At 35.2% G+C, this 21,077-nt stretch overlaps 5 protein-coding genes and 1 pseudogene across 12 annotated transcripts; all 6 read right to left on the bottom strand.

Annotated features, from left to right (window-relative positions):
* Positions 1-16: 16 nt before the first annotated feature.
* On the bottom strand, positions 17-2,486 carry LOC106410308 (protein IQ-DOMAIN 2). 5 transcript variants are annotated; one of them, XM_022712014.2, is made up of 6 exons: positions 2,237-2,486; positions 1,820-1,903; positions 1,418-1,726; positions 1,106-1,327; positions 904-1,023; positions 17-839 (listed from the first exon to the last, which is right to left on the bottom strand). In XM_022712014.2, the coding sequence occupies exons 2-6, from the start codon at positions 1,877-1,879 to the stop codon at positions 219-221; spliced, it is 1,332 nt and encodes a 443-aa protein (XP_022567735.1). In that variant the 5' UTR covers positions 1,880-1,903; positions 2,237-2,486; the 3' UTR covers positions 17-218. The 5 variants fall into 5 exon arrangements, with proteins under 5 accessions (XP_022567735.1, XP_013706255.1, XP_013706257.1 ...); XM_013850801.3 differs by having other exon boundaries at positions 1,418-1,729; positions 2,237-2,485; XM_013850803.3 differs by having other exon boundaries at positions 2,121-2,393.
* Positions 2,487-3,018: 532 nt separating this feature from the next.
* On the bottom strand, positions 3,019-6,096 carry BNACNNG03100D. 3 transcript variants are annotated; one of them, XM_013848554.3, is made up of 6 exons: positions 5,947-6,096; positions 5,682-5,750; positions 5,467-5,604; positions 5,315-5,388; positions 5,092-5,228; positions 3,019-3,171 (listed from the first exon to the last, which is right to left on the bottom strand). In XM_013848554.3, exons 2-5 carry the CDS (start codon positions 5,730-5,732, stop codon positions 5,093-5,095), a joined length of 399 nt encoding a protein of 132 aa, XP_013704008.1. In that variant the 5' UTR covers positions 5,733-5,750; positions 5,947-6,096; the 3' UTR covers positions 3,019-3,171; position 5,092. The 3 variants fall into 3 exon arrangements, with proteins under 3 accessions (XP_013704008.1, XP_013704007.1, XP_013704009.1); XM_013848553.3 differs by lacking the exon at positions 3,019-3,171 and having other exon boundaries at positions 4,856-5,228; XM_013848555.3 differs by lacking the exon at positions 3,019-3,171 and having other exon boundaries at positions 4,856-5,228; positions 5,834-6,053.
* Positions 6,097-6,270: 174 nt separating this feature from the next.
* Positions 6,271-8,010, bottom strand: BNACNNG03090D (uncharacterized protein DDB_G0284459). Of its 2 annotated transcripts, none has more exons than XM_048768389.1 (3): positions 7,705-8,010; positions 6,833-7,364; positions 6,271-6,743 (listed from the first exon to the last, which is right to left on the bottom strand). In XM_048768389.1, exons 2-3 carry the CDS (start codon positions 7,350-7,352, stop codon positions 6,448-6,450), a joined length of 816 nt encoding a protein of 271 aa, XP_048624346.1. In that variant the 5' UTR covers positions 7,353-7,364; positions 7,705-8,010; the 3' UTR covers positions 6,271-6,447. The 2 variants fall into 2 exon arrangements, with proteins under 2 accessions (XP_048624346.1, XP_013705285.1); XM_013849831.3 differs by having other exon boundaries at positions 6,833-7,371; positions 7,710-8,010.
* Positions 8,011-8,594: 584 nt separating this feature from the next.
* Positions 8,595-11,445, bottom strand: LOC106411414 (annotated as a pseudogene).
* A 6,699-nt stretch (positions 11,446-18,144) lies between these two features.
* LOC106408819 (putative F-box/LRR-repeat protein At3g28410) lies at positions 18,145-21,072 on the bottom strand. Its single transcript, XM_048768385.1, has one exon. It carries the CDS (start codon positions 20,835-20,837, stop codon positions 20,097-20,099), a length of 741 nt encoding a protein of 246 aa, XP_048624342.1. The 5' UTR covers positions 20,838-21,072; the 3' UTR covers positions 18,145-20,096.
* On the bottom strand, positions 19,050-19,990 carry LOC111198211 (putative F-box/LRR-repeat protein At3g28410). The gene is made up of 3 exons (XM_022712015.2): positions 19,832-19,990; positions 19,451-19,630; positions 19,050-19,352 (listed from the first exon to the last, which is right to left on the bottom strand). Exons 1-3 carry the CDS (start codon positions 19,988-19,990, stop codon positions 19,050-19,052), a joined length of 642 nt encoding a protein of 213 aa, XP_022567736.1.
* Positions 21,073-21,077: the final 5 nt, after the last annotated feature.

Raw genomic sequence — 21,077 nt, 5'->3', positions numbered from 1 at the left:
GAAATATTCAACAGAATAAAATAAAAATTTGAAGTTATAAGGTAAACTTTATCGTCGAATAATAAAAATTTGTAGTAAATTTAAATAACAGACGCTTACACTCTGCACAAATGAATTACAAAATGAAAGGGAACCACATAACAACATGCAACAATCTCGGACATAACCATAAAGTGGAAAATATATCTTTTTTTTTTTAAAGACAAATCATAAATAGCTCAGCTTCCTCCTCCATTGGTCACGGCGACACTCTCCACCTTAGGTGGAGCTGAGAACCTCCTTGGTTTAGGCAACGCAGGTGAATTCGTATAAGAGAGGCGTTTCTTAGCCGACGCCTTGTCTGCAATCCCATCGTTCTCCTGTGTGGTACTACCACTTAACGGACTCTGCGGCTTCAGCCTGGCTCTAGCTGATTTAGTCGGAACCATATAGCTCGGTAGAGCCTGTGATCCAGCCATACTCTCGTCATCTCTGACCAGTGATGAACCACCACCGATGCTGTGTCTACGGTTCCTCTCGGACAGAACCGAGATCGTGCTTTTGGCGTCGTCATCCTCTTTAGATTTTCTGGAGGATTGGTTTAGTCTTGAGGGAGTTGGAGGAGAGAAGAAACTGTATTTGTTTTTGTTTCTGTTTCTTGGAGTAGTGCCACCTCTTGCGGATGATGGTGTGTTTGGTTGAGTTAAGTTCTTGACTGAAGCGGCATTGTCGTTGTTTGGTTCTTCCAATGGCCGACCAGGACCAGCCATCCATCTCTCTAACCAGCTCCAACCCCATGTCGGATTACTCGGATCCATGAACATCGGATTACCAGATTTAGAATTGTTCTTCCAGTTTTGCTGCAGCATTTAATCATCAGCACATCATTTAAACGAAGACAGTTTCAATATTGATGAGATTTACCTGATGAGTGTATGCATAAGCCAATGCCCTTTCTCTTCTCATCGTTGCCTCGTACTTGCTCAGCAGATTCGCTTCAACTTTCTCCTTTGATTGAATGCTATCATCCCAATTATCCCCGTTCTAAGAGAATGTATTAGCATAAGTCAGCAAGACTCAAAGATTATAAAGTGGATGAGATGAAATTGTAAGAAAGAGAGACTACCTTCAAGCCAGCAAGCTCTTTGGCATGCTTCTGAAGGAGTTGTTTCTGGCGAGCTTGATTCTCTTCTGACATCCTGATTCTCCTAGCTCGGATTTGAGACTGTACACGGGAGAGAGTCTGCATACATTTTAAAGTGTTTGCAGCTTGACGTTTCACAACAGATCCTTCCATCAATGTCTTAAGCCTCACCAAACCCCTCATTGCCCGTATTGCTCTTTTTGCCTTGTATCACGCAAAGACAAAAGTTATATATACACCACAACGAAACAGAAGAGTAAAACAACTGAAAGATCCAGGAACCAGAGAACATACCAAATAGCCTCTGAATACAGTCTGGATCAAGATTGCAGCCGCTTCTTCGTTTGACTTTCCAGCAAACCGAGCACGAGGACGAACCACCACCTCAGGAGGAGGAGCGGAGGATGAAGATGGGACTACAAGAACATCAGTGGTCGTAGCATATGTGGAAGGAGGGGAAAGATTCAGGTTCCGTTCAGCAACCACTTCGGCTACTCTCACCTCAAGAGGAGGAGGAGGAGGAGGAGATTGCCTGGCGTTCTCCGTTAGAGGGGGAAGGTTAGAGATGACACCATTTGGGCTCTCCGGTGATTTGTGCTTCGACTTCTGAAAAAAAAAAACATTAAACAACAAAGATGTCAAGAGACAAATGAATTTGCTTAATTTTTATAAACTCACAAAGTTTTCATTAATTACCTTTGAATCTGGGCTAAATGCTTTCTTGACGCTAGAAAACCATTTTGCTTTCTTGCCCATCTCTTCACCGTCCTCTATGTGATCCTTCACAGAGATTTAAGTAAAACAAAAAGTTATTTCAAAGAAAACTTAATCTAGTAGTCATCTCTAACACATTCCTCCTGAGCAAACACGCAAGAATACACTAAGCTTAAATCAGTATCTTCAAGTTAGAACAAAAAATTAAAATTATTGCCAGATCTCCATATCTATGAGCGAAATTCTTCTGTTAAACTCAAGGACTAACATACAGGAAGCGTACCTGCGGTAGACAGTAACACCAGATCTGTTAGAAGAGGAAGAGCTCTTAAAGACAAAAAAAAACACGCTCGAGAGAGTCCAAGCACTTCAAGCGCGCTGCTCTGTGAGCTAACTAACCGGAGAAAGAAGACGAAAAGGCTAATGGGAGCGGGTGAGTTTTAGATCTTTGCTGAGGTGCCTCTTCTTCACGTTATCATTATTGCCGAGAGAGAGAGAGGAGACAGAGAAGGATTCAAAAGCTGTCAGTGAAGGTGTTTATGTGTGTGTTTGTGCGTGAAGCCACTTATTGGGGCCCCCCTTTATGGATCCCACTTGCCTTTTCCTTTTACCAGCTTGTAATTTGTATCATCACTTCTTTATTCCTTTTCTTTTTACTTTTTTTCCTAAAGGTAAACTTGTTGTGGTGATTTATTAGTTTATGCTAAAATAATGATAAGTTTAGTTCTTTAAGCTTCATTAACTTGTCAATGATGTCAACGATATCTAAATGATTCTTGTTTTTTCCAACAAACATTTAATGAAGTTTAACAAAGATGAACGATGTATTCAATGAATTAAAGTTTGTCAAGATAATGGGATCGGCAATAGAGTGACCATCTAAATTTAAAACTGATAAAAATAACGTTATCCAGTAAGATCAATACTCCCTCCGTTTTATTTTACTTGTCGTTTTAGACTTCGACACACAGATTAATAAAACATTTAAGTTTATCTATTTACTAGATAAAAATATCATTACCAAACCAGACTTCAACCAATAGAAAAATAGATTAGAATATATAAAAAGTCAATAAATTTTACATTAAAATCATAAAACGACACTAATTTTGAAATGAAAATTTTGCTCTAAAACAACATCTATTTCGAGACGGGGGAGTATATTTTTTGAATCAACATCGTTTTCTCGTAAAATTATTAGCATTAGTATAACATCGTTTAGCTAAAACACGCTTACATAACTAGAAGTAGAACCGACAAAACATGTGAACGAAAATATCCCCCAATGAGACAGCCTTTTATCATTTTAAATACAGTATGCTCTAGTAAGCCACCTGTATAATGTTAGTATTATCAGGATTGACAAATATCATGAAAATTAGTGGATCATTATTCACCACATTCTATTTTATGGTCAGTTCCACCACAATTCTAGTTTTAGAGACTACAAGCGATTTTTTAAAGGTTTCAGTAAAAAAAAAATTTACAAATTTGAAAGGTTTGATCTATGTATTTTTTCCAAAAAAAAATTAGAAACTAAAATTGAATGTTCCATTTGGCTTTATCCACCGACTTTGATTTCTAAATAAAATTCAAATAAATGAGTGATCAAATAGTATATTTGACATATAATACCTAAATTCATGCCCCAGGGAACTAAATGATTATTGAAACAGTATTTAATTTTGTGATATGGATTAAGTATACCTGCCTAGATCATTGACTATTTTGGAACCAAAAGATAAACCCAATGAGTTTTATTATCACTGGCCAGCTTGTACCAGTCTTCTTACTAATTTCCTTATTATAAACAAAATTGCATCTTAAATTTCCCATCACTCCATGTGGAGTCTTCTCTTAACAGAAAACATTTTTAATAATAAAGCTGTTCTCATATTATCATATATGAATATAAAATAAGTGAGAATTAGCCGTTGGAATTTAATAATTTCACCTAAACATGCGATATTCCAACATTTGTATATGTTTTAAAATATGTTTCTGATAATTTATAATATTTAACTTATCGCCAAAACTGGTAGTTGATTTGGGGATACAGACATTTCACCTAAAATATAATTCTAACATGTTTGTCACGAAAATAGGAATCAATTTGTTCCCTTATGAAACGTTTATTCCGCGCTCCACTTTGTTTTTCGGTAGCAAGTGAAATATATATATATATATATATATATATATATATATATCAACAAACCTTATGTTTATATCTACTGTTTTAATTTTGACTAATAATATTTATGAACCAATAGAAATTGGGAAACAAAAGCAAGTGTAAATTGAACAAAAAATCGGTTTGGCGTTATATGTAATGTCAGTGGGTCATTCAAAATAGTCAGGGCCGTTAGCCTGTGAATAGATAGATGAGGCAGAGAGTTTGGTAACGACCCGACATGATGTCTTGTCGTTTTGCAACATAACGCAATGGTAGAAGATTTTTATTTTATTCTTATTTCTTTTTTTGCTAAAGGATGACGGTAAACGATTAAATAACACCTAAAACTCACTATCATGAGTAACCCATACTTTTTTTTTTTTTTTCTTTTTAGTAACCCATACTTTTTATTGCAGTGAATACAGTTTTTATATATAGGTTGGTACACACAACCTTGGTGAACTTATTCAATATTTTATACTAGCAAATACTTTTTTCTATGTTGTTTGAATGGTTAAATATTATAATTAAAAAACAAGGTTATAGAACAAAGGCAGCAAATAACTTAGGAGCTAAACATGTAGACGATGATCAGAAACTAGTAGTACGGCCAGTAAAAAGAGGTTGTATACAATTTCCTTAAAGCAGTAGAGTTAAAACAAGAACTAAAAACAGCACTAAAGATCTGTAAAGAGGATGGGAAGTTACTGGATTTTGATGGAACTAAAAATATGCTATGATAGTAGTATTCTTTCTGAAGATTCGGTGACTCAGTAGAGAAACATGTATATTATGCAGATATTTGTCTAATTTCTTAAATCATCAAGACTGAGTCTCAGGTAAAAAAAAATTGAATGGGTTGGTCTCGGAGTAATTAATCTGAGAAGGTTCATGATAAGATTGTTCTATGTTTACTTGAAGAACTCACATAAGTTTTTAAATTGTGCAAAACTAAATTTCCCAACCAACCATAGATTGTTGGTCTAACGTAATATAATATGTTCTTAAACCACTCGGCAGAAGATAATCTGTTCTTTGTAATGGCTGATAAGTACGTCCTTTATGGGTTTGAGACTGTTACCTTAAGCGTCAATGTTAGGATTCTGAATCAGAATGCGAGCGTTGTGCAAGAGGGAAGTAGTCTCCTCGTTTGATGCATCAAGCAAACGCAACTCCTTGATCTCCTCCTGCCATTTCTCAACATGTTCCTTGTGTATCCTGTTTCATGTATGTGAACGGCAGATGAGTGAATCAACATCTCAATTATGTACATACATAAACCTTATAGACTCTCTCATTCTTACATGATCAAGCGTTCTTCAAATTCGTTACTGAGTTCCTTGAGCATTGTCTTCCCTGAATCTAGCAGATTAGAAACCTACAGCAAGAAGAATCATAATCATCAGTGATGATGAACATATCCAAAAATGCGTTTGTTATTCAACAAAGCTTTTACAGTCTGAGTGAAGCTCTCAATCTTGTCGAGAATTTGAGAAATGCGAAGTTCCATCTCATCAGAAGCAACAAGTTTCGTCGTCTCATTCTCATCAAGGCTCATTCCATCTCCCGTCTCTCCTTCTTTCTCCTCTTCATCCTATCAAAAAAAAGAGTATCTAATTAAATCCACTACTAGAGAATCATATCATCATCAATGGAAGATAAGAAACATACAGATGGTCTCACGCGTTTCCGAGACCCTCCGTTTCCTCCTTCCTCCTCCATTTTCAGTGATCACCTAAACTGCAGCAGTTGGAAACGATTCTCATGAACATAAGCAGGTTTCGATTAAGGATTCTAATCAAATCGATCGAATCCGCTCCTACCTAGATCATCGCAACAGATTCTCGATTCACGAACAACCTACTCTGAAGATTCTACAATAGAACCGAAGAGCAACTAGATCGAGATCGACAAACGAAACAGAGAGAAAACTTACGATTTAGCAAACGCGATGAAAAAGAGCGAAGAATTGCTCTGCTCGCTCGGAAGGAGGTTGAGAGAAGATGAAGGAGGTTTAGAGAGAGAGCGCGAGGTGTAGAAATGGGAAGCAGCGAGCGACGATTCCCACCATTTAAACATTTAAAGTTTTGGTATAATTAATAGTATTTTAATTATTACGAGTATAAAACCACCACTTCCTCATTAGTGGATGATTAAATTCCTAATACGATACTAATGCCGTTTTAAGCAAAGTGACATATGGTAGGTAAATGAACTCAACAATCAAATCTAAAATAAAAATAACTTAAAACCATGCATGGATTAGGAAAGCAGATTAGATATTAACCCGAATACTCCGTATATATATACGGTCTTAAGTAGTACTTGAAAACAAATAGAATTCACCTAAACAAGAAGAAACTTAAATAATAACCCTAGCAAGTCTATCTCCTCCAAGTTGTTTAATTCACTTTCTGTTCTCTGCATCCGACGGCTTCTACAACGTCTTGTTATAACCATCATCCCTGGATCTTTTAAGCGAAACAACATATACATCTGATGATGATGATGATGATGACGACGAGGAGGAGCTTGATGGATGCTTTGCTTTTGATGATGATGATGGATGCTTTGCTTTTGATGATGATGATGAACGCTTTACTTGTGATGAGTTTACTCCATTGCTGCTTTCTTCTTCTTGTTTTATAACACCACGCAATGGAGTGTTTACGTTGCTCTCTCTTGTGTGTTTATCAGTCTCAGCATCACTCTCGTCACTGAGCACAATCGCATCTGCCCACACACAGAGAGAGAGAGAGATTCAAAGCAAAACTTTTTTTTGTTTGCATAACAAATATATAGCAGAGCTTCATCAAACATACCATCCACTGTGTTGTTGTTGTTGTTCACAACATTATGACTCTCACCCACCACAAAGACATCATCTTCCAAACCCACATTGCTCTTCCCTTGACGACCGTTGAGTCTCTTACCATCATCATAGATCGATTGTAAACGCGAACACTCCTTTTCAATCTCATCACATTTCTTCGCCAACTCATCAAACTTCTCCTCCTGCCTCTTCTCCTCCTCCTCTTGTTTCTCCAACGCAGTCAAAAGCTCCTCGTTCTTGAGCATCAGTTCACTGTTCGTGGCCTCAAGGACCTCGACCATCTTCTTGTACTCTTCCTTCTCCTTCCTCTCCCTCTCGAGATCCTTGAGCAAGCGTAGCTCCTTAGACTGGTTCTGATTCTGAAGACGCGGCTTCATCATCGCATTCAAATCTTCCACAAGCTTAAACCTTTGCTCGAGACTCGCGTAGTCTTGCTTCAGGCTCTCGTGATTCTCCATCAGCATCTGGTGTCTTGTTGTCAACAACAAGTCCTCCTGAGCAGAAGACATGGCCTTCGAACCCTAAACCCTGAAACAACACAAACAGAATCATCCCCAGGCTTTCGCTAGAGCTCAAATTTACAAACTTTTTCACAGATTATGAAGAAATCATAAACCCATTTTCGTTCTAAGCGCTTCTTAGCCTCGGGTTTCCAGCAATTTTTTCACAATTTTGAGTCAGAAATGTACAATAGAAGAGAAATCAACAACGTTCTAACCAGCAGAAACCTAAAGTTTGAATCTTTCTAAGCTGCCCCGAAGAAAATAACAATTTTTTTTAAAAAAAAGTCTCGGATTTACAGCAATTTCTTCACAAATCTTATGTTCTTAACCAAACAAAATGGGGACTTTTAACGAGAACCTTACCCAGGATCTCTTTCTCTTCTTCTTCTTCAAAGCTAGAGAGCAATTAGTCAAAAAGGGCACAAGAGAGACAGAGCGAGGAAGTGGCCAGAGAGGAAGAAACTCAGCCCTAAATTATTAAAAGCACAGAAGTTGAAGCGGGAATACGAAAAGACAGTATCCCCATTGATCATTATCTTGCATTGAAACATTGGTTTAATGTTAGATTAACTTAATCCAAATCCTAAAACCTTCGTGCACTTCTTTAATAGTATGATTCTTTAATATATTTTGCTGCGTCTATTAGATTAAAGATAGATTTGCATCAATTCTTTACACAAAGCCGGGGCAAAGATAAAATCCCTTCCCCCTTCCCCCTTCCCCCTTCCCCCGGCGTCATATAAGAATATGACTCTTTAATATATTACCTTAGTTTTCAATTAATTTGAGTGGATGGTAACTATTTAATACTCTGAATTTCATATTAAGTGTCATTTTTTTCGTTTTATACAAGTATTGTTATATGATTTCAATGTAATTCATGTCAATAATTTATCACTGTAACCACGGATGTGGCAACCACGGATGTGGCAGCCCAGTTGGTTTAAGCGCAGGCGTTGGTGTTGTTGCGCTCCTAGGTTCGATCCACCGTGGGAGGAGTGTCCAGGACCTTAACCGGTACAGACGCAGGATGGCTCCGGACCTAGGAGGAGGGAGTAGGGCCGAAGGCCCGAACCCACCACCTGGTTAAACAAAAAAAAAATAATAATAATAATTTATCACTGTAACCTCTACTTGACTTAAGAAAGAAATAATATCAATTAAATTCTAATAGTTGCATAATGGTAAAAATCTAAAGCCACATCTATTTTCTTAAAGAAACAAAAAAAACAACAATAATTTGATTGATTAGTTGCTCAAAAAATATTTATTGATTGATTAGAGTTTAACCTTCTGCGCCAATAGGAATTGAGCAATTTACTACTCATGCGCTCATTGGCCTGCTTGTAACATTAATACAAAAAACCCACCGGGCGAGACAAAACTGTATTACACCATGTCAATACAACAACACAACCCAAAAAAAAGATCCTAGCCCCAATGATGTCAACTCTTTCTCTCTCAGTTTCTTTCCTTATAAGCAAAGCTACGATGACTGGTTTTCTTTGATTCCATCATCCAGACTTTCTTTCTTTCTTTCTTTCTTTCTATTCTCACAGGGATTTACCCTAAACTCCGAGGAGATTTCATTCATTGATTCCATAATCTTCACCAAAGTATTTATCCACAAGACTGTTTGCAATGACTCTCAGCTCTTCGTTTTCATGGAACTGGAACCTTTCCATTGCATCTATGCCGTCTTCTCCTTCCACAATCTTTGAACCTTCTACGTTTGGCATTCCTCTTAATACCTAGATTGAATCAAAACATAGAAGCTAACTCAACTAGGTTCTCACTGAGCTTTTAAGACCATTCAGTTAGTTGCTTACCAGCTCAATAAACTGAAGACCAAGCCTAGCAGCTTCAATATCAGGAGATCTGACCAGATTAATAAAACCCGGGAGGCAACCGCCACTAACAATGGAGACCAACTGCTCTTGAATTATCTTTGGTTTTGTGTCTCCTTCTGCAGATTCTACACACACATTTCCCAAGACATAGGCAACTTCTTTTCTTATGTCAAAGGGTGATGGTGATGTCGAAAGAAGCCCTATCAACAATGGCATTGCTTCAGTAGAATGTATCATTCTCTTGTGTTCAATAGATCCCGCAGCTATATTAGATAACACCCACGCAGCTTCCTACAAAACTGAGTTCAGTGATGAAGAAAACGCAATCTTCAGATAAAATAGAAAAAACGAACCGACCTTCTTTAAGACACGGTGTTCGCTCCTTAAGCACTTTGCAAGCACACCAATGACACTCTCTGGAATTTGATCCGGAATGTCAGTATCTTGAACAAGAGAAATGATTAAGGTAATGTGGTGTTTCAACCGAAATAATTAACAGTTACTAATCTTCAGTGTTCTTTCCACCGATAAGGATGGCTAACATTGCTTTCGGATCCACAGAAACAAAGTTGCCTAAACTTCGTAGAACCTGAAATTAAACTCAAGTATCATAATCCACGGTAATATATGAACTGTACTAACTAGAATCCTATCTCTTGGGAACAATTAGGACTCTCGGAAAGTTACCGGAATGAGAAGTTGCAGGCTATTTGAAGTTGCTAATCTTTCGACTAGTAGTTGAAGAATGCCTCCCTTCAAAAGCATACTTGTAGCGATATCTGAGAGGGCAGAAAGGTAAACAACTATCCAAGCAATTTCCGTTGCAATTTCTTCATCCCTGAATCCAAAAATCAAAAACATTTAAGATAAAATTATCACTTGCTGCAATAAGAGATAAGAGAGATGAAACTTTGCTCACGATTTCTTCAAGTGTCGGAGAATTGCGTCAACCATCCCATCGACTCTGACAAGTTGTGCTGCCGCTTTTGATTCAGGCCCCTATACTAATCCATAATTAGATTACTATGTAACAATGTGATGAAACAAGAGACAGACTTTTTCACACCTTAATCAGGTTTGACAATGCCCATGCAGCTGTTCTTACAGTTGAACCCTTGTCGGGAAAAATCATACGTGCTAGAGGTGGCAAAGCCCCTTGAGACAAAAGAACATTTCTCAAATCTTCTCCTTCCCCCGCAACATTACCAATTGCCCAAGAACACTGCTCAGCAGAGAGCTTTTTTCTGAACATAAATGGAAGCATTAAAAAAATTGAATCCAACAAAAAGAAAAAAAGAGTAATAATAACAGACTTAGTGTAGCCAGTACAAACCTCCAAGGTGTGCAATGAGCAACGGCAATGCAGGCAATAGAGCTTTTGTTTCTTCAGGCTTTCCAGCAGCGATGTTTGTAAGACACCAAGCTGACTCAAGTAACTGGAATTAGACACAAGTGAGATCAAAAGATCACAAACCTACTTAAATTCGTCTTATTTCAATGCATATTAGTTGCTTGGAATAATCTCTTAACTTAAAAATAAATCTCTACAAATAAACCTACAATATTCAAAATGTACACTAAAGTGCTGAGCAATTATATATGTAAGAAACCTGTTCGTCGGGAGAGCCAAACGAAAGACACTGCACAAGCAAAGGCACTGCACCAGCACTGAGCGCAGCTTCAATGGGAGGGAACTCAGATTTCGATAGTAAACGCCTGAGTTCCCGAAGAGCAGTCACCCTCTTCTGCATGAAAAAAGAAGATAAGTAGATACTTATAATGGCAACAGAACATCTCATTTGATCAATCCCTAGGCGTTGACAGGATTCACTTACTGATACTGAACAGTAGATTTGAGCTCTTCCACGGCTTTACTAGTTTGAGCCTCCAAAACCGGCTGCTCTTCGTCAATCATCATCTCATTCTCAACATGAGGATGCTCCTCATCATCTCCAATAGTACCCGCCGTAACGGCTTGTTGCCGCCTTCTTTGCCCCGCAACATTCAAACACCGATTCAAAAATTCAATCGTCGAAGAGGATATAAAAATCAACCTGAAGACTTGATTCAGTCTCTTCGATTAGCTGCGGAATCATCATCTGCCATTGGAGAAGCTGGAGCACAGTTCGGGACTAGGGTTTGATTCTGAATCACACCAGAGAAAATTTTCAATTACGAACCCTAATTTGATAGAGTTTGACCCTAATTAGATCCATTCCCTAGCGCCCGCTTACCCGCCCATTAAACCGAATATAAGACCACCTCCATCCATTAGAGATAGAGCTGGGAATTTGGGTCATTACCCACGGGTCCCGCCCCGTTTGAACCGCCGCGGGGCGGGTGCGGGTCGATCGATTTACAAATTTCAGCATGCGGGTGCGGGTGCGGCTTGAATCGATTTTTAGCGGGGCGGGTGCAGGTCAACCAAATTTGAGTCGCGGGTATCCGCCGACCCGCAAAATAAAAAAAATATTATTTTTTTCTAAAATTTTTTAAAATAAATAAAAATAAAAATAAAAATATGTAAAAAATATATAAATTAATGAAAATTATATAATTTAAAATATAAATGTATAATTTTTATTATAAAAAGTAATTAATTGATAAAAAATAATAATTATTTATTAAATTTAATATTATATGCAGGCCCCGCGGGTTACCCGCAATCTTAGCGGGGCGGGTGCGGGTTTACGATTTTTCTTTCGCGGGTTATGCGGGTCGGAATTTTGAGTTTAAAAAATAGAATAGATCCGCGGGTTGGCGGGTCATGCGGGGCGGGTTGACCCGCGAACCCAGCCCTAATTAGATACCTTAATGGGTTCTTAAGATTTTGTGATTTGATAACTTTAAAACTTTCGCTAATCTATTTAATTTTTTCATCTTGGGATAACCTCATCATTGAGGTTTTTAAAAATTAATTTAAAAAAAAAATTAAATTTTTTAAAGTTGAATGATTTAAAAGAAAAGCATACATAAAAATTTAAATAAAAATGACATAAAAACATATTAAAAATACAAATACAAATCATAAACGAAAAAAAAACAATTAGTTGAAATTTTGATTTGTTCTAAATTTTTGACTTATATTCTCAATCAAGTCAACTTTCGATTGTTGATGTATTGTTTTATCACGAACTCGATTCTGAATGTTCATTATATTGTCGAGATTCGAAGGCATATCTTGTATTTGGGTGGATGAGGTTTGATTTGAAGAAGAAGAGAGTATCTTCTTTGATCAAACTTGTGGTTACGGTTATTTGACTAGAAGCAGCTACATATCCCTTTTGTTTTTTTCCTTTTAAATATCTTCTGTGTGTATAAAAACTTAAAAAAACGTACATAGATCAACAGAATCATATAAAATCACATGTGTAATGAATATTCAAAAATGAGAACAAGAGAAAGAGTAAAAACAACTGATTTAGAGTCAGAAACATAACAAGAGATTAGACTAACAAAATCACAACTCTTCAATTGAATCCAATTGAAATCTTTGTTACATTACAATGCTTGAAACCTCACAAATAATACATAAAAAAAGGTAACAGCTGCTAGATGCAATGCAATGCAATGGTAAGGTTCCTATCTAAATAAGGTCAAGAAGTATATAAGCTAATATACATCAGAGGGATGATCCTAAATACAGAGATAGATAACATGCAGATTTCTAAATCCACGTTTTTTAGAGCAATCTTATCTCTAAAAACCTTTTAATGAAGATACGAGTTGGTTGAGAGAAAGACGAGACGTAATGGTTAGTTTAACAGATAAATAATACAAAAAGAACTATTAAATACCCAAACTTTCAACTGCAAAATTTCACACAAAAAATTCACATATACAAAAACAATTTCACTTCTCCAAGTGATTAATTGAAAACGTTGTACAAATTAAGAGTGAGTAAAACACTCATACAAATACTTAGCGTTTGAGCGGAGACATTATTGTTGCTAGGAAGTGTTGCACGCATCTGAAGCAACTCTTCAAGCAATTTTGCATCATTAAAGTTTCGGTCAATATATTTCAACCCTAGAACTTACATCTCTACTTTAGTTGCATTTATCAGCATCATTTCAACGAACAACGCCACTACTTCCCACGTTGATTCCTCATCACGTACAATTATACCCTTTAACTCAGATGAGGTAGGAAAAATCTCATATTTTGATCTCCAACATTGATCCAGATTCAAGCCTTGTGACTCCAAATAGCTGTAGAGCATACAAAATGTTACTCAATATACTACCACAAGTGAATTTTACAAAATACCAATCATATATATGGATTAGCCCCGGATAAAAGCAAAATAAATTGACTCGTGAAGTGTTCCTAGTTATATATATATAAAGATAGTTTGCATTGTAAATGACCAAAATAAGTGTTATTAAAGGGTAAAAATGCATTTTTACCTTAAAGTTAACTAATCTAGACTTAGAGTTTAGAGTTAAATGGTGTGTTTTTGGGGATATTGTTTCAAATTTAAAAAAAATAAAAACTAAATATATAAAATTTCAAAATAAAAATGGACTATTTTGGTTATTTTCTTTTCTTAGTGTTATTTTTGTGACAAAAACTTAAAAATAGTTATTTGAGAGAATTGTTCTTTGTCTTTTTACTTGTATACAAGAAAATAAGAGAAAAAGACATTTTCGTTAATTACCCAAGTGTATACTGCCGGTACTGCTAGTAGCTTCTTTAATCCAAGTGAGTTATGTAGTAACCTTGTTATACCAGGAATAACAGATCTTGCTACCGTGGTTTCAACCGTCAAAGTTTGGACCTTGAATTGGGAAAGAAACACCACGGAGCTCAGAGAGAGACATAATCAAGCAAAAATGATGAGAAGGTCAAGTACGGGTTAGTGAAACATATAAATCTATATGTTTGTCACAAACTAGTTAGCCACTTGATCTTTACCTATTACAAATGCTTATAATCATCAAACAAACAGTGACTCTACGCCATAGAAAGTTTTAGCCGTCCGTAGTTAACTAGAAATAGGATGGTAAAAAATATAAACCTGAAGAAGGGTTCCCCCAAAAGAAAGCCTCTCTACGTTTTGTAATTTTGCTAGCATCTTCAAGACCGCTGTTTGAAAAATATCAGCTTTCAGATTGAAAGGAGGGTATATTCCACGGTAATGTGAATGTCCAATGTAAATGTCAAGGCCGCTAGCATCTTCAAGACCGCTACGTTTTAACCACGGTTTGGTTTTGTAGCTAAACCGCCCATATTTCGTAGTAAAACGCGATTTTTTTCACTACGTTCGTAGCAAATCGTAGTAAAACGTAGTAAAACGTGTCTTTTTTTGCTACGATCGTATAGCCACGTTTTATCCTTAGTGGCATTTCGTAGCAAATTTGTCATATAGCTACAAAATTTCAGTCATAGCCACAAAAAAAACGTGGCTATATCACTTTTTTTACTAGTGTTTATAAAGGAGGAGGTCAAGCTAAAACAGGTTTCCCAAGGAATGCTTTGGAAAGTGAACTACAAGCCTTATCAGTAGCAATGATGAGTTGTTGGAGCAGAGGTTATACACAAATCATATTTGAAGGAGACAATCAGAATGTGAGCAAACTGGTCCATCGGGAAACTATGAACATGGAAGTTATCAACTGGCTCAAAGATACATGGAGATGGGGTGAAAAGTTCGAAGATATCTAATATACTTGGGTTAATAGAAGATCTAATGCTGTGCTGATTTACTTGTTAATCAAGTAATCCCAAAAAATGGAAGTTATCGCTATTATGATTTCAGTCCAAATGTATTAACTGCTACGATAACAATGATTATTTCCATCATTAATATTATTTTCGAGAAAAAATGCTCAGGTATCCATTTGCTTTTTGGTTCCGTTTCAATTTTTCGGTACTAAAAATATACATCTGTTTGGTTATTTATGATATTTAGTTCAGTTTTGGTTTATGCTATTTTTCAGTTTGGAACAGTTTGGTTCGCAATTCTGGATAAATGTGCCTAATGCCAGCTTGGAGTATGTGCACTAGGTGCATATGCACATGGTCCTATCTTTTTTATTAAAATTTATTTATTATTTTAGGATCAAATTTTTGAAGTTTTTATACATTTGAGGGTCTAATTTTCAAAATTACATACTAATTTAAACAAAAAACAATTAAAGTGGCACAAGATCAATTTTATTTCTTGAGCCGGGCCTAATGTGCCCAAACCTTAACACTATTTTATATAGAAATTCATTAAAAATATATTTAATTTTGAAAACAACTACGCGTTTTTTCCAAAGTTTAACATCTATTTTATTAAAGTAGAAGTACTTTAAATTTTTGTTTGGCAACATTGATAATAGTAAAAAAATAAATATAATGATGTTTGGAAACGTAGGTAACAGTAAGTTAGGAAAAAAAAGTAATGGACTTATGCTATTAAAAAAATTAGAAGTCCATTACATTGTATTAAAAAATAATAGACTTATGTTACTTGATATACATATTCAAATCAAAATAGTAATTTAAAATTGATTTACATCAAAAATATATTCAAAATTTGATTTTTACTAACATATTTTTCAATAACCATTATAAAAATGTTTTCAATATATATAATATATATAGTACAATACAAAGTTCAATTTCAAACACCAACTTAAATTATGGTTTTTATATTTCACATTAAAATTTAAAAATATAATATATGTGATTATTTATATGATTGTACGTATAAAATATTATTAATTATAAGATTACTTATTTGATGGTACGTATAAAATACGATTAATTATATGATAACACATATTTTTGTAACCTATGATGACACATATGGGATATATAATAGTGATTAGGGGTGAGCGTTCGGGTTCGTTTTCGGTTCTATTAAAATTGAAGTACGAATAAGATTTTGCCCATGATTTTCTTTGGTAATTACATACCATGCCATTCCTATATTTTAGTTTAACATAACTAATTAAAATCTATCAAAAAATAAACAAATCGTTATCCATGATTTAGTAGCCAATAACATTGCAGTATTTATTGACCTTTTTGACAAACGATTTAGCAATTATTAACGTTCCTATCCTATGCTACAAAACACAATCAAAAGTTTTAACCACTATTATTTACTTTCTTTAGTGTATTGTAAATCAACTTCTTTTTTTTTTTGTAAATCAACTTTTTACACGTAAACTAAACTCTATATTTATTCCGTTGAAAGCAAAATAATAACTATACACAAAACCATTAAAGCATAACTATATACTATACAACCCCTAAAAGATAACTAAATTATAAAGTATATACCTCAGACATATCGTTAAACCCTGAATCTATTCCTGCCAACAATTAATATTATCTTTATACGATACATTATCTTGGCCGGTCTGAGTTTGGGTTTCGGCCCAAGTGGTTTACATAGTGGATCGTAACCAATATTCTTAAAACCGGACCGGAAGCAGAACCGGATAATTTTTAGGTCACGGTTCAATATGGTTCGACCGGGTCAAACTTGCTTCAATAATCTGAGTTAATATATTTCTAGTGTATAAATTTAAAATTAATGTTAGTAAATATGATACATAATTAAAATATAAATGAATTTAAAACATAAATATTGTAAATATAATCTAGTTTTATGTTTATATGGATGTTTTATATATTTTTGATAGTTTTAAATGATTTTTATCAGTTTAATAACTCTGAAATCCAATCTGACTACGTGACGGTTCATGGTCGAACCAATTATTAGACTCAACCCGGCTATGTATCTGGGTCATGGTCGAACCTGGTTCAACCATCGGGTCGGTCTGGTTTTAAAAACACTGATCGTAACAGATGATCGGTTCACCCTCTGGCATTAGTCGGAAGGTATTCTAAACTTGGGTTATGCAGTGTGGTAGTCAGTCCACTCTTTATAACTAAGTGTGTTCCTCCCGAGGCCGACCGGATCAGCCGATAGGATTTATCAAAAAAAAAAAAAAAACACATATCTTGCCTATCTCTCATATTATACAAAACGTTAGTAATCAAATTTTGTAAAACAGTTAAAAGAAATATTCTAAAGATGTTTACTTGCAATTTAGGATTTCATCACAATAATATGAAGTTTACCATTTAAAATACATCTCTTTTAAAAATATTTTGTAGAAGGCTGAATATGAATACGTTTAATTTCCAATATATTATTTTCATTACGAAATAAATAATAGTATTCATATTTTTTTTACATATTTTGAAGAAAAAATGATTAATTCATGAGTTTCAAATTTGAGTAACAGTCAATATCATTTAATACAAGCAAACCAATCGATTTGGAAGATAAAATATAGAGAAAACACAATACACGGATACTACCAATATTCTTCAAGATTTTAATTAATTATTAATATTAACTTGGGCACCAATATATTATATTAAAACTAAAATACAAAAAAATACTTACATATTTTAAATTTTTTTTTTACATCTTATTCTTTCTTTTTAACTAATTTAAACCACTTTATTTATTGTCTTTTTCAAATAATTCGAATTTATTTTTTACAAAATACAAAATAGAACTTATATATTTTAAGTATTTTTATTACATATACATTCCTTTTTCGCTCTGCCTAATTACTTCATTAATTATATTTATCATAATAATTTGACAACATTTATTTTACGTGTTAACCTAAATAATTTAACAAGTTTGAATGAAATTGATTCATTCATGACAAGAATTCAACCGACTAATAATTTTTTTTTGTTTACAAAATCAGTTAGACATGAGCATCCAGGTACCCATCGGGTACATATCAGTTTTTTTGGATATCGGATTTTTGGGTTTAAAATTAAATTTTGTTTGGATATTTTTAATTTCGGACGGAGTTTGGACTCGGATCTTTCCGGGTCCGAATAGATTTGTAGAAACCTAAAAATATCCAAATAATTTATGGGTTTATAAATTAACATCCGCACGGATGACCCTCTAGTTATAAAACAATAAAAATTAACATCCGCACGGATGACCCTCTAGTTATAATTGAATCCAAAGGCGATTTCAAACGATACATGCATAACTGCGTGGGTCAAACCCAAACTCAAGTTGTTTATTGTAGAAAGAAGGTGCAAAACAGTTCCATGTACATACATAAAAGCCCACGTTCATTCAGCATAATCAATCATCATCATCGTATTTGAATCGCATTTTGTTCCGGCTCATGTTTTCAGGATCTACAAGCCCTTCTTCATCCTCTCCAACAAAGTCATCTTCGAGATAGACCATCAACCCTTGAATTTGAATAAACCCACCATGCTCAGAAATTAAGCCTAAATTTGCAAGAGATTTAAGTAAAACTTTCCCATTACTTCTTGTGTTTTCAAGCCTAAATGTATGGATTTACTATACCCCTTGAATCTTTATATCATCGGATCATCCTTCTCTATTCATTTTGTTCCTCAAGTTCAGCGTTGTGGGTAAGCTACAGGCTGTCACATGCTCAACAGCTCAAGGGTCATGCCATAGTATTAATTTACATATATTCCTAGAAAGTACACACAAAAGATCAGGTGGAATGCATATTTGTTTCGATCTGCGTACAACCCAAATAATCAATACTATTATTTTTTAAACTCAAATCACATATAATGTGTACAATTTTTTTTCGGTTCTTTTAGTTAGCAGTCTTATCTCTAAGCTTTTAATGAACATACATATTGGTTGAGAGAAAGACGCCATGTAATGGTTAGTTTAACAGAGAAATAAAACAAAACAAAACTATTACACACCCAAAATTTCAACTGCAAATTTCACTCTGATATTCACACACACATACATATATATATCATTTAACTTCTCTACGTAAGATTCTTGAAAATGTTGTAACATTCATATAAATGCTTAGCGTTTGAGCACGATGGAGACATAATTGTTGTTAGGAAGCATCTGAAGCAAATCTTCTAACAAGTTTGAATCATTAAAACTCCGGTCAATATGTTTCAACCCTACCACCAACATCTCTAGTGTCGTTACATTTCTCAGCATCATTTCAACGAACGACACCACGAGTTCCCACGATGATTCCTCATTACGTACAATCATATCATCAGACTCATCTGAGGTAGGAAACACATCATATTTTGATCTCCAACATTGATCTGGATTCAAGCCTTGTGACTCCAAATAGTTGTCCAGATACCAATCCTGCAGAGCATCAAAAGTGTTACTCCAACGCATACATACATATTAGCATAATAGCATGCATTGTCTTTGTACTATACAATAAAAGAAAAGAAAAATACCTCTATGTCAATGTCATCAATGTGTGTTGGTACTGCTATTAGCTTCTTTAATCCAGGTGAGTTATGTAGTAACCTTGTTATACCAGGAACAGAAGATTTTGCAAACCTGGTTTTAAGCGTCAATGTTTGGACCTTGAACGTAGGGAAAGAAACACCACGGAGCTCAGCGAGAGACAGAATCTAGCAAAAACAATGAGAACCTCTCACGGGTTAATGAAAATGTTTGTTACAGACCAGCTTGATATTTAATAAGCGTTCATATTACGGATGATGTTTATTTGGCTTTTAAACGTTTTGTTAAACAATGAAACCTTAATTAATCATCAAACAAACAGTGATTCTACGTTATAGAAAATAACTAGAGAGGATGAGCATACAAACCTGAAGAAGGGAACCCCCAAAAGAAAGCCTTTCTGCGTTTTGTAATTTTGCTAGCATCTTTAAGACCCCTGTTTGAAGAAAATCAGCTTTCTCTCTGAAAGGAGTGTTTAATTGCCAGGAAGATGAATGTCTCCTGAAGATGTCAAGATTAGCTTCCATCAAACAAGAGACATCGACTAAAGTCAATGGTTTATAAGAACTTTTCAACTTCAGATAATTGATGTGAGGCGCTACAATCTCGTCTAGCCTTTGATCATCGTTCCGATCAATATCCATATGCCCTTCGTACCAATGAATCTTTAATTAATCTCCTTAAAGTACGTGATTTACTCAGATCAAGACGCTGAGGTCCAGTACAGTAAATCAGTCTCAAGGTTTCAAGCATTGGAGAGCCAGAGAGAATATTATCAATAGATTCATCATTGAGATTACAGCTCCTCAATGCCAACTTCCTTAGAGATTTCCAAGACACTGTGCATTCCGGAATCATATCAAAATTCACGCTGAGCTTCTCTAAGGATGAACTACGATAAAAGAAATCTGGTAAACGATAATGAATAGAACCATCCAAGACCAGATACAACTTTTCCACATTACGGGACACAACAAACTCCATCCAGCTATTCATCTCACTCTGAGGGTTACGGTAATGCATGCACGAACTAAGATTGAACCTCGTGATTTTCGGTGCTCTGTAGGAACGTAGGGTTTGGTTTATATCTCGACCCTTAAACTTTACCCAATGTCCATATTTGTTGAAACAATCAAAGTCGAGACAAGGTGTGTGGCACCAAACATGCCTCCATGCTTTGGACAAGGCGGAAGTTCTGATCCCGTACTGAGTTGGAATAAACGAGAGGATATGGTGGATGATCTCATGCGGCATACAGCTGATGATATCAACACCTTCCACTGTTTCGTCGACTGGTTTGGTGTCTGGGGGAGAATCGGAGCTGTGTCTAGCGATGATGCTGCCACCGTCTCCGTCTCGTGTCTCGTCCACCATCTCTAACTTTTAGGGTTGGTGAGACAATTAGGTTTCACAGCTAAGGAGTATAAAACAAGTTTGTATTTCCTTTTTTCTTTTGAATGACTGGTTTGTATTTCCAAGTATAGATAAAATAGCAATTTTTATTTATTTTGGTCAACGATAAAATTGAAAAAAAAATAGTAGCAATTCAGCTTCTTCGTCTTTTGTCGGCAAATAGCAATTTAACTTTAAAGTTTTATTATAATAATTGAATCC

This window comes from Brassica napus, chromosome C9, assembly GCF_020379485.1.
Source record: "Brassica napus cultivar Da-Ae chromosome C9, Da-Ae, whole genome shotgun sequence".
Classification (NCBI taxonomy): domain Eukaryota; kingdom Viridiplantae; phylum Streptophyta; class Magnoliopsida; order Brassicales; family Brassicaceae; genus Brassica; species Brassica napus.
This window is presented reverse-complemented; position numbering and strand designations above follow the sequence as displayed.